The sequence below is a fragment of the Bison bison genome, unplaced genomic scaffold (genome assembly GCF_000754665.1).
Source record: "Bison bison bison isolate TAMUID 2011002044 unplaced genomic scaffold, Bison_UMD1.0 scf7180017864343, whole genome shotgun sequence".
NCBI classification, from domain to species: Eukaryota; Metazoa; Chordata; class Mammalia; order Artiodactyla; family Bovidae; genus Bison; species Bison bison.
The window spans coordinates 4,582,715-4,595,325 of NW_011494915.1; the positions used below are offsets into that span (position 1 = coordinate 4,582,715).

At 43.4% G+C, this 12,611-nt stretch overlaps 1 protein-coding gene across 1 annotated transcript in view; it reads left to right on the top strand.

The window, feature by feature from the left end:
* The first annotated feature begins 5,633 nt into the window (after nucleotides 1-5,633).
* The window catches only part of PANK3 (pantothenate kinase 3), a 23,543-nt gene continuing 16,565 nt past the window's right edge, over nucleotides 5,634-12,611 (top strand). The window contains exons 1-2 of the mRNA XM_010854578.1: nucleotides 5,634-5,971; nucleotides 12,122-12,474. Coding sequence (XP_010852880.1) covers nucleotides 5,944-5,971; nucleotides 12,122-12,474 — 381 coding nt within the window. The 5' untranslated portion in view covers nucleotides 5,634-5,943. The remainder of the gene's footprint in view (nucleotides 5,972-12,121; nucleotides 12,475-12,611) is intronic.

The window sequence follows — 12,611 nt, forward strand, 5'->3', positions numbered from 1 at the left end:
ACAGCTAAAGAGGTTCCCAGCATCACAATGCGTCTTATGTCCTAGGATAGGATTTTATCCAGAGGAATGCACCATGGGACAGGCAAGGTTCTAAGCCCCGAAAATAAAACTGTCTGGTGTGCTTTGGAGAAAACTCATTCTGGCATCTCTAAGGAGGGCAGATGGGATAAAGCCAGCCAAGAGGCAGGAAGGACCTTTAAGAGTATAAATGTGAGACGCAGAGGCTGGTGCTCAGGCGAGAGCAGTGAGGTTAGACAGGAAGGAATAGATATGAGGATAACAGCAAAAGGATGGGGTGACTGGCTGATGCGGACTGTGCCGGGGACAGAGGAGTCCAGGATGACTCCCAACTCTCTGTGTTGGGCGAGCAGGTGGAAGCTGGTATCACCGACTGAGGCAGGGCCTTCAGGAAAGTGAACAGGCAAGAAAGGAGGTGGTAGGAGGATCACGAGCTCCTATCTGAACTTGTTGAGGTTAATGAGCCAGGGGGTGGGGATCAGCAGGCAGAGCAGAGCTCCAGAGAAAGGCACTTCCCTGTTCCCACAAGGAAATACCCAGGAGGACCTGTACCTGGGCAGGGCAGGAGTATGTGACACCCTAGCTGGGGAAGCCTCTAAAATGCAAACCATCAACTACTAAAACCTATGACAAAGCCTGCATTACATCTCCCATCTGAGGAGAGGATGATCCTGGAGGATCAATAGGGCCAAGGCAGAACTCCTAATTTTTCATCCATTTACTCCTCATGACCCCTTTCTTTGAAAGTGACACTACCATACACCCCAGAGCCCTTCAAGCCTCCCTTTTCCTTCTCCCTATCCACTTCATCTAATTTATCCTCAACTACCACTCTGTCTCAAACAGCCCATCATTCTCGATCCCTCATACTGCGTTAGTATCTTCATAGCATTTATACTATCTAAAATGAAAGTCACTCAGTCATGGCCAACTCTACACAGTCCATGGATTTCTCCAGGCCAGAATACTGGAGTGGGTAGCCATATCCTTCTCCAAGGTATCTTCCCAACCCAGGGGTCCAATCCAGGTCTCCCACATTCTAGGCGGATTCTTTACCATCTGAGCCACCAGAGAAGCCCAAGAGTACTGAAGTGGGTTGGCCTATCCCTTCTTCGGCAGATTTCCCTGACCCAGGGATCGAACCAGAGTCTCCTGCATTGCAAGTGGATTCTTTACAAGCTGAATTATCAGGGAAGATCCATACTATTTAAATATACTTTCAAAGTTATATTCTCGAACATACTACTATATAGCAACCTCCTTGTTTACCGTCTATGTCCCTCAGTAGAGTATAAGCTCCAGGACAGTGGGGGCTTTGTCCTGATCTTCACTGTATCCCTCACTGCTAGAACTGTGCCTGGCACACTGTAGGAGCTCCATAAGCATTGGTTAAATGAAGTTCTTGATTGGAGCACTTCTCTCCCTCTTTGCTGCCACCACAGATTCAAGCTTATCCTCCCCTACAGTTCCCAGAGTGCTCTGGGAGCTCCCCACTCCACTATAGACTTGGTAACTGATTCCATGATTCCAGAAGCTTGAGGTGACCAGTCTTTACAAGTCATGGCACGTCTCCAATCCACCCATTTTTCACAAAGCAGCCCTCAGAGTAGCCTTCTATAATCATAGGTCATGTCACTCCCCTGCTTAAAGTCCTCCAGAGGTCCTCCAGGCCCAGCACACCCATGTCTCCAACTCCACTTCTGATCACTTTACTTCTTGCTCTCTACTCCCCACATTCTGCTTCTGTCTCTCCAACCAAAACTATCTTTAGCAGCATCTACAACTCTGTCCTCCCGAGCAGTTTACAGGAATCTCAGCTCATATGCCATCTCCTCAGAGAAGCCTTCTCTGACCATCCAAACTAAAATGCAGCCCTCCTCTTCTCCTGAAACCCCAGGCACCCTCCAGCACATTATCCTGGTTACTTCCTTCACATCACTTATCACAGCATATTCCTGTTTACTGATTTAACTTATTGTTTCTCTCTTTCTTACCTCCCCCTCAGCCAGCATGTACTGCAGTATTCGGAACATAGTCAAAACTCAATTAATATTTGTTGGACAGAACTGTGTTTCCACTATCATGATGGTGATTATGGTGATGCCGATGACGCTCATACAAATGATGCTCCGCATGGGGAGACGCTGGTTTGATTCTGTAGATTCAAGGACTGACTGGAGCTTGTTCTTAACCATCTAATTAGAGACAGAATCCATTGTTACAAGCTTGGTCTGGGCTTTGCAGCTAGAATGTGTGTGTATTTGTGTGTGTGTGTGTTTTCTTCATACCAGGAGACCCCATAATCATCACTAGGTACCACCTACCACCTGTCTCCATGGAGACACACTCATTAAAGCAGGATGAGGGTGTGTCAGGTCTCCTCTATCACACTGCATGATGGGGTGGATTGTTTTCGAGACACATATACATATTGAGACAGGAAGTACTCAGGTCAAGAACTTCTCTTGGGGTCTTCCCTGGTGGTCCAGTGATTAAGAATCCGCCTTGTAATGTAGCAGACACCGGCTCAATCCCTGGTCTGGGAATATCCCACATGCTGCAGGGCAACTGAGCCCTTGATCCACAATTATTGAGCCCAGGCTCTGGAGCCCGGGAGCCACAACTACTGAAACCCATGAGCACTACAGCCTGTGCTCTGCAACAAGAGAAGCCACCACAATGAGAAGCCTGTGAAACATAAGTAAAGAGTAGCCCCTGCTTGCCACAACTACAGAAAGCCTGCTCAGAGCAACAAAGACCCAGCACAGCCAAATTAAATCAACAAATATTAAAAAACAAGAACTTCTCTTGGACCCTTTAGATTTTCCTTGCAGCTCCTGCACTTACTCTGCCAGGATGGGTGCTGAGGACACGCTAGGGAAAAGAGAAAATGCAGTGAACCCGACAGCCCGAGGGAGGGATTGGGGCCAACAGCCAAAGGGGCTGCAGAAGATTCTGGCCAGAAACTGAAGCAACATGACCTTTCAGTTTCAGTAACACTGGAGAAAACTTAAAAGAAAAACATAGTGGAACTTACCTCCTATTAGTCCTAAAAAAGGGATATATGTTAATGAACTTTAATTTAGAGAGGGAAGAAATCTCAAACAATTGTTTCATTTTACAGATGAGTAACTTGAACCCAGAGAGGAGAAAAGACTTTCCCAGGGTCATACAGAAATTCCAAGGCTGATCTAAGACTAGAATTCTACTTGTATTTGAAAGTCAAGTGTTTTTCTCACACGTGACATCACAAATATAAGCCTAATGTTAAAGCTAAATTAAACTAAGCCATCCATGTATGGCCACAGAAACTAGCAAAAGCCTGTATCCAAATTCCTATGACTCTCATTTCCAGCTCACTTTCCTTCTGGTCCATGGGCAGCCTATCACAAGGCAAAGGTGTCACTTCCCCTTTGACTTCCAAGCTGATGCCACAAAATAAGGCCCGAACCAACGAAAGATGTCTGTTGGTAGACAACAGTATGCACACTAGGCTTAAGCAGACAGTGAATCATATTAGATAGTGAACACTCCTTGGAACCATGTCAAACCAGAAGTCATGGCTCTCACTCAAAAAAAAAAAAAAAAGTGGGAAAACAGGACTATTCTGTATAGAATTCTGCATTGCAGGTGGATTCTTTACAAGCTGAATTATTAGGGAAGATCACCTCAGGGGTGTGTGTGTGTAATGGGGGGTGGGGGAGGTTAAAGTCTACTACTCAAGGTTCCAAGTTACCAGGTCACATATCTGGGAGCTCAGAAAAATGTATCTACTAAAAATACACATAAAAATATATTTCTAAGTAATAAACGTGGAAACAGGGATCAAAATAACAAAAGATAAGGAACTGCAAAGCACCAATCAGACCTGGAATCCAATTCTAAGTAATTACCTTGGACAAAGAGTCTAGATACTTAACCTTTCTCCCTTATCTTTACAATAAGCATAATGATGGCAATAAAAACACAGTCATCCTTTGCTGATCACTTCCTATTGGACAGATAATGAGGTAAGCATTTTACATGCCTTCTTCCATCTCAGCCCTCATCCCTATCCTATTTTTTAGGCATCATTATTCCCAAGGAGCGGAGAAGGCAATGGCACCCCACTCCAGTACTCTTGCCTGGAAAATCCCATGGACAGGGGAGCCTGGTGGGCTGCAGTCCATGGGGTCGCTAACAGTCGGACACGACTGAGCGACTTCACTTTCACTTTTCACTTTCATGCATTGGAAAAGGAAATGGCAACCCACTCCAGTGTTCTTGCCTGGAGAATCCCAGGGACGGGGGAGCCTGGTGGGCTGCCGTCTAGGGGGTCGCACAGAGTCGGACACAACTGAAGCAACTTAGCAGCAGCAGCAGCATTCCCAAGGAGAATCAAAGAGATGAAGTAATTTGTCCACATTTATAATCAATTTGTAGAACCAAGAAGTGAACAAGTTTGAATTTTTAATCATTATATTTCAAAGGGTGATAAGGATTAAACTTAAGTTAAAATTTAAGAAAAGCAACTTGTAAAGTGCTATCTCTTCGTATCTGCTCCCTAAATGATGGTTTGTGTCCCTTCCAGTTCTTATTCACAATCCTTGTCATAATCTCCACAAAGAAGGTGCAGTAAGGCTCAGTCCTCCATTGCCAACTCTCAAATCATTTACTGCCACAATCACTAATTCCTGATCAGCTAATTGGGGGAGGGGAGGCCAGGAGAAGACCCTCCCCCGCAAGCTGTCCCTTCCCATTCCAGAGGACTCAGAACCTAGAAGGCACAGGGGAAGGAGTGCAAACAAGGGCATTTTTTTCTCTGGGAGTTAGTCTTCCCTTTGGAAGAAGGGAGCTGAGGGGACATGGAACCACAGCAAAGGGCGCCTTCTCTGCAAGTGACAACTTCTCAGATCCTGTCTCTTCTTCAAAATGAGTGATAAATAATTGCACACACTTCACAAAGATACTGAATTAAATAATTCCCCCAAAGTGCTTAGCAGAGTGCGCATGACTGTTGGTAGAATGGTTACTGAATGGTAAACATTCAGTAAATGGTACTTATTATTGTTATTGCCATTACTATGACTCCCATCATCATCCCAACTCCAGCATTCGAAGTGTCTATTAAGCCAGCGGATTTCTTCGTGAATAACTTTAATTTACAAATGTATTCAGCGGTATTTTTTAAAGAGCGGCTCTAGAGCCCTGTACTTATAGCGTTTTTTCTGGCACACTGACCACATTTTCTGCCTCCAGGGGAACTCTGCAACTTGCAGGACAGCCATGACAGCACCAGCAAAGAGTTCCTTCCCCTTCTCTTTCCCCTGCCGGGCGAGGCTAGCGAGCTGGACTTCCGAAGCCCGCCCACATCAGTCTCCATTGGTTGCCTCGTCGCTGGCGTGATTAAAGCCCCGCCCCCTTCTCTCTGGGACCACTCTGAGGCCACCTCCGGAAGGGCAGGGGCCTCGGAGGAGGGCCCGCGATGCATCCTGGGTTTTGTAGTACATCTACAGGACTGTAGCCTGAGAGTGGGTCCTCGCCACTCGGGAAACTACAATCCCCAGCAGCCGGGCGGAGAGCGGAGGGAGTGGGGGCTTGCATCACGTGGGAGCTGGGCCTGGGCGGGCTGGTTCTCCGTGCGGCGGCGGCGGCTCAGGGGACCGGGGCCTTTTGTTTGGAGCGGCGGCGGGGGCCCCGGATCGGCGAGGCCGGCGGCCTGCCCCTACTTGCTCGGTCCCGGCCGCCCCTCGAGGGGGTGGGGGGCCGCCCCTTGGGCCGGGCCTAGCTTTAGGCGCCGCCGCCCCGCCCTTGGCCCGCCCAGCCCGGCCCGAGGGGAGGAACTGGCCCGGCCTCCCCGCGCGGCCCAGAGCCACCTCTGGAGTCGTAGCTACTGCCCTCCGCGCGCCGGACTAGAGGCTATCCCTCGCCCCTCAGGCAGACGCCATGAAGATCAAGGATGCCAAGAAACCCTGTAAGATGGGGGTTTGGGTTCGTCGGGTTGGGAGAGCACGTCAGGCCGCGTCTCGAAAGCCCTTGGCCGGGCGGCCTGCTTCGAAACGGGTTGCTCCCGCCGACACCGCGCGGGATGGGGGCGGAGGGACGTTTTCAGCACCAGGTTCCAGGCTCTCTTCCCATCCCCCTAAGCTCGGCTGGCGAGCACTTGCCGCCCCCCCTGGCCTTTTCTCGCACTTCCTCCCTGAGATCTGGGAGGTGCAAGCGGGAATTTTTGTTTCGGGGTTTGGCAGGCAAGATTAGAGCTACCAGTCCGCGTTCCCAGTTTCCTCTGAAGTAAAGCTGCAAACTGGTGGTCACGGCTGTCAAATTGCGCGGGGACATTCATAACTTTTTTTTTTTTTTAAATCTCTGAGTTTTTTGCTTGTGTCCTTGAAATCCACGGTTCCCGGGAGTTGTCACTGTTGTTACAATTAGAGCTTTTAAACACACGTGCGTGTAACCTGCCGGTGGGTAATTACCATAGTGTGTTTTTATTTAGAATGACAAATAGTTCTTCGTTGTTAAAAGAGCAAAACTACCGGTATTCCCGCCACTCAGAGCAGACCTCTAAGAATGTTTTGGTGACTACTCATATAGAGATTTTTTTAAGACTATAGAGCATGTACGTAAAATTTTTTCCCCTATATTTAAAGAGAGTAGGTCGCTTTTATTTGCTTCCTTTTATTTTTAGACTATTTAAAACTTCTATAAATGCCTTATTTAATCACTCAGCCATTGTCATACTTGAAATCCATTCTTCAGGGCCACTAGGAATACGGGATGCATGCTTCTGTCTTAGAAATGTATTGGTATTTTGCCACTTTACAGTGTCATTTGATTCTCCTAACAGTTCTAGGAAATCTCTTGCTGTAAAAACGGAGCGCGATCTTGCCTTTTACCGCCCCTCCGGTTTTTTGAAAACGTCCGTGGAGAGTCAACATACCAAAGCTCTCTGAAATCTGCTTATTGTCATTTAAATGTGAGATAATTTAGTTTTAATTTAATGCTGAGGAAATTGAACTTACTGGGCACCAGAGTAACTTTTCCGAGGCTGCACCGACCTACTCTATGCTAAATACGGTTCGATGCCCTCGGGCTCCTGACTCAAAGTCCTTCGTTTTTTTTTTTGTTTTTTGTTTTGCACCTGTAGGGCATAGTCTGAATACTTAAGGAAGCACAAACCTTTCTGATCTGGTGGTTTTATCTGCCAACTAAAACACGTTTTTTTTTTTTGTTTTTTTTTAATGTTTATTTGGCTGCTCTGGGTCATCGTTGCAGCTGGGTCTCAAGTTTCCCAACCACTGGTTGGACCCTGGCCTGCTGCATTGTGGGTGCAGAGTCTTAACCACTGAGCCACCAGCGAAGTCCCCTAAAACATTTTTTAAACAATGATTTTTTTTAAAAGAATGGTAGATAAAGAGTTCTCCTTCATCAGTGTATACAATAGTGATGTGAAGGCTTTAATGACAGTAATATAGAAGCACTTCTAATTTAACATTTGCTAAATCAAATGAATCTTAAACAGATGCTGTAAAGTAGAACAGTTGGACATCTTCCTTCAACACATACGTTTTCTCAGCCTGTTTTAGAATTTCCATTTAGGAAAGTGAGTTTAACCTTGACAAGCATATATTCTGACCCCGTGGTATTTTATTTTTGCCACAACAGTTTGATTACTTAGATTGGGCAAACTTGTAATCAGGTGTGGATACCATCTCTGTCAAAGGTGTTTCATATTTAGCAAAGATGATAATTTAGAGTTTATAAAATAAACAGGTTTGAGGACTAATAACCTATTTTTATATGTTTATTTTTTTATCTTTTAACTTTTTGTAGTCGGGTATAACCCTCTGACAAAGTTGTGGTAGTTTCTGGTGCACAGCAGAGCAGCTCGGCCATTCTCCCCCAAACCCACCTCCCATCTAGGCTGCTGCATAACGTTGAGCAGAATTCCATGCCCTATACAGTAGATCCTTGTTGGTTATCCATTTTAAATACAGCAATGTGTATGTGTCCATCCCAAACTCCCTAGGAATCCCTCTCCCCCTTCCCTGGCAACCATAAGATCACCTAGTTTTTTAGAAGTAATTTACTTATTACTACATTGTGGTACGTTGTGAGACCATTAATTATGCTGAAAAAGTCAGTTAATATGATTTAGAAGCCTGAAATAACATTGCCAGTTTCTAATATGCAGAAGATGACTTTAGGTCTACTCAGTTCTTTACAATAAATATAAAGAACGTCTTGTTTTTGTGCCGTGGTAAAGAAAGTATTTCAACTATGAACTGTTGTGGATAAATACATACATACATACATACATATATATATATATATCTGGAAAGTATTATTTCTTTTCTTTGTTTTTTGGCCCAAGCTGCGCAGCATGTGGAATCTTAGTTCCCAGACCAGACATGGAACCCTTGCCTCCTGCATTGGGAGCTTTGAGTCTTAAGCACTGGACTGCCAGGGAAATCCCTGGACAGTATTTCTGATGTTTCAAACCACTCGGGTTAGCTAAAGAAATATTTATTTTGTTTTGTTTTGAGTTCTTGTGTAGGGCTTCTTTCTTTGATTATAACTTTAGTGAGCACCTGGTATGTAAGGCATGTGTCCATGCGTTGCGTTGTTTACTCCTTAGAGGGGCACTAATAGCTCACAGAGTGTGTCTCATACTAGGTAAGCAAGTGACTTTGGTGTGGCACACTTCCTTAACAGATAAGTGTTAGAAAACATTGGGTTTTTTGATGCATCACTAATAATATACCAGCTTATAAACCACATGCATGTATTTAAGCAGAAAAGAAGAAAAGGAATTCATCCTCTAGATTGTATAACTAAAGGGTGAGCATTTGAAATTGTGTATTTAACTCCAGGGGAAGGATGAAGTGAAACATTAATGCAAGTTTTTTGCTAAAACCAAAACGATGGCAATATTTGCTTTACCTTTACTTGTGTTCTTCACTCTACTTAAATAATAGGTAATAAAGGTCTCAACAGTGGTGGTCCTCTGTATCTCAGCTCATGTGACTTTCTAAGTTAAGGGTCAGCCTTTGTTTTGGTTACCTGTATGGCATGCAACATGATTAACAAGGTGATAATAAAAGTTTTATATATAAAGGAATTCCCTGGCTGTCCAGTGGTTAAGATTCTGGGCTTTCACTGCTGTGGGCCCATGTTCTGTCCCTGGTTGGGGAATTTAAGAGCCCACCTGCTGCAGGACAACTAATCCCACACCCCGCTGTGAAGACCCGGGACAGTACATCCCCCCCGCCCCCGCCCCGTTTATATGCATATTATAATGTGGTGCGGTATAGGCTTGTATGCGTGCTTTGCTGATCCAAGCAGTCAGATACCTGAAGGTTCTGTCAAGACCAGAGAGGCGTATGTAGCATATGTGTGCTGTTTGCTTCTGTGTAATTTGGCCTGTTTATAAACTGAGTCACTACTTAGGAAGAATCACTTCAAATGGATGGTAAGGTGCAGTTGAAGGTGATAGTTTCTGATATCCCCTGAGATGTAACTAATTTATCAAAATGGGGGATATCTTCTGAAGCTTGTCTGAGGAATTATAATACTGAAGGTGTGAAAATGGTTTATTTTCTTAGTCTGTCTGAAAACAGCACTTTTATTTGGAATGATTCTTGGGAAGAGTGAAATGCCTTTTATTCAAGAACTTGAGCCATATCTGGAATTTACTAGTGCACGTGTCCAGTTTAGAATTTTGTTCCTTAAAATAATCCACTAATGTTTTGAACATTTTCAGCTTTTGCCTTCTCTTTCTGCTAAAGAACAATTAAATCTAGTTTGGCATAGTATCCCTTTGGGCAAAAATCTACATGGGGCCAGTCTCAATTAAATAGCTTTTTAATGCTTCTCCCCTACCCTTACCAACACTTAAGGAAAGACCAAACTTTTATTTAGTTAGTTAGTTTTGGCCACACCAAGCAGCTTTTTGCTTTGCTTGGTTCCCCAACCAGGAATTGAACCCTGACCATGGCAGTGAAAGCTGGGGATCCTAACCAGTAGGCCACTAGGAAACTCCTGCACAGCTTGTTTGGAAATGAACAGTCTGCCCTTGTGGCTAGAATATCTTCTGTTTAATTATCTGAAAACACATTCAGTTTTCTTCTTTTGCATACATAATCTGCCTAGTAGGTAGCACTCTGCTTAAGGTGGTTCTGGATATTTTTGTTACTTATGGGGGACTGATAGAGCAGTTCTCTTGGGCTTAGGTCAGAAATAGAGTAGAAGCTCCTGTTTTTTGGAGGGTCACATAAACAGATCTTGAGAGATTCTAGGAAATGCTCAAAAGACTGGAGAAGGTAATGTTTATTTGCCATCATCAGAGGAGTTATTTATATTTATAGATTGTGTATTTTGTTCATTAGATGTGTATTTTGGTTCTTTTTTTTTCCCCCCCACCTTGACAGTGGAGAGTTTTATTCCCAAAAGAATGAGAAATGCTTAGGCTATATGTAGGAAGTAGGATGCTTTTGTACTGTAACCTACTTTTAACCTGTCCCTAGGCTAGAAGCAACAAAGCTATTGATAGATTTGCCTGATTTCTTTAGAAAGTGATATTTTTCTTACCTCTTGGAGCTATCAGTAGGCCTGTGGTTGTACTTAACTTTGTAGTTTTATTGTAAGTAAATAAACTTTAATTTTGTGGCCATTCTCCCTCTCCCTTTGGTTAATGACAAAGTAACCAGCTTAAATATTTGCTTTAATGGCAATGGCAGTTAGATCACTTGCTAGAATGAAAGGAGTGGATCATAATTAAGAACATGTATTTTCTGTATTCTGATGGCCTCCTCCATACTTTTTGAATGGTGATTGATTCTCTGGCATAAGGAAATAAATTCTAGAACTCTGCTGAACTGAAGGGATCTCTGCAAGAAAGCAGGGAGCTATCATGTTCTAGTTTGTATGTTATGGTTACTAAAACATCATGTTCTGCATTATAGCGTCTCCAGTTACCCCTCCATTAAGAGCTGACTCTATTTTTTTTACTTATTTAAGATGGCCTCCATTGCTAGCCACCTAACAAAACAGAGAAAATTTAGTTTCTTCAGCATCTTAGTTGTTTATACAAATCTATAGGTGACAAGAGCATAGTGCCTGAACAGAGAAATGTACAGAATCCTTTCTCATTGAGTTGATGTTCCCAGTTTCTAACGGTACACTCATACCAAGTAAATATAAATGCTGAAGAAACAGAGTGGAATTTTAGAGGGAACTACTTATCCTTGACAAATTATGCGTAATGAACTGTTAAATACCTGCTGTTAGGCATTTTGTAATCTATGTATCTTAACTATGAAATTAGTTTTCGTTCACTGTCATGATGATTAAGATCCCAGAGAAGAGAAAGAGACCTTAAGGAAACTAAGGTTTTGACAGGTTAGTGGTTTCTCCAGTGTCAAACAGCCCAGTTAGTAAGAGTACCAAGTCCCAAATCCAGATGATGCTCCCTACCCGAGTGTGCCTATCTCCAGGTAGGTTTACCTTCAACGTTATCAACAGCTAATTTTTATTAACCAGAGGCCCTTAAAGAAGCCTAGTAAGTTTAATGGGCAAAGGAAAAAGTTTCTTATAAGGAGGTTCTTTTCTCTTGGGTTACTTGACATGATTCTAGACCAATTTTATTACATTAAAATCTTTTTAGAAACATTTTCAAAAGGTGATGACATACTACTATTAAGACAAAATTGGTCCTATTTTTTGTCTTAATCTCCTGGAGCACATGATAAGTATATAGTAAATGAAAAGAAATGCCTACTTGTGACAGGTGTGTGATGTATGGTTTCTGCCATACATCAGCATGGATTATCCATAGATATACATATGTCCACTCCCTCTTGAGCCTCCCTCCCACCCCTCTAGATTGTCACAGAGCAAGAATTAAAAGGTCCTTGGGATCCAGGAATCCTAGGTTTCAGGGTTTTTAGAAAATGCACAGAGTAACACTTTGAAGGGAAAAGGGTGAGTTGCACATGGAAGATGTGTCTTACCTCATAAGTTGACTGAGTGCATGGTTCACAGTAAATAAAGTTTGTGGTTAATTAACTAGTTCCTCATTTGTATTTCCAAAATCAAGATATATATTTTAATTTTTTATCCACAGCTTTCCCGTGGTTTGGCATGGACATCGGGGGAACTCTGGTAAAGCTATCATATTTTGAACCTATTGATATCACAGCAGAGGAAGAACAAGAAGAAGTTGAGAGCTTAAAAAGTATCCGGAAATATTTGACTTCTAATGTAGCATATGGATCCACTGGTATTCGGGATGTACACCTTGAACTGAAAGATTTAACACTTTTTGGCCGGAGAGGGAACTTGCACTTTATCAGATTTCCAACCCAGGACCTGCCTACTTTTATCCAAATGGGAAGAGATAAAAACTTCTCAACATTACACACGGTGCTATGTGCTACAGGAGGTGGTGCTTACAAGTTTGAAAAAGATTTTCGCACAGTAGGTATTTCACTCAGAGGCAAAAATTGATACCCGTTCTCTTCAATTTTTAAAATATGGGGCCTGGTTTCTGTCTGTTATGTTCCTTGGACTGGTTCTCTGTGCTGATACAGAGGAAGTATATATTATTGACTTGC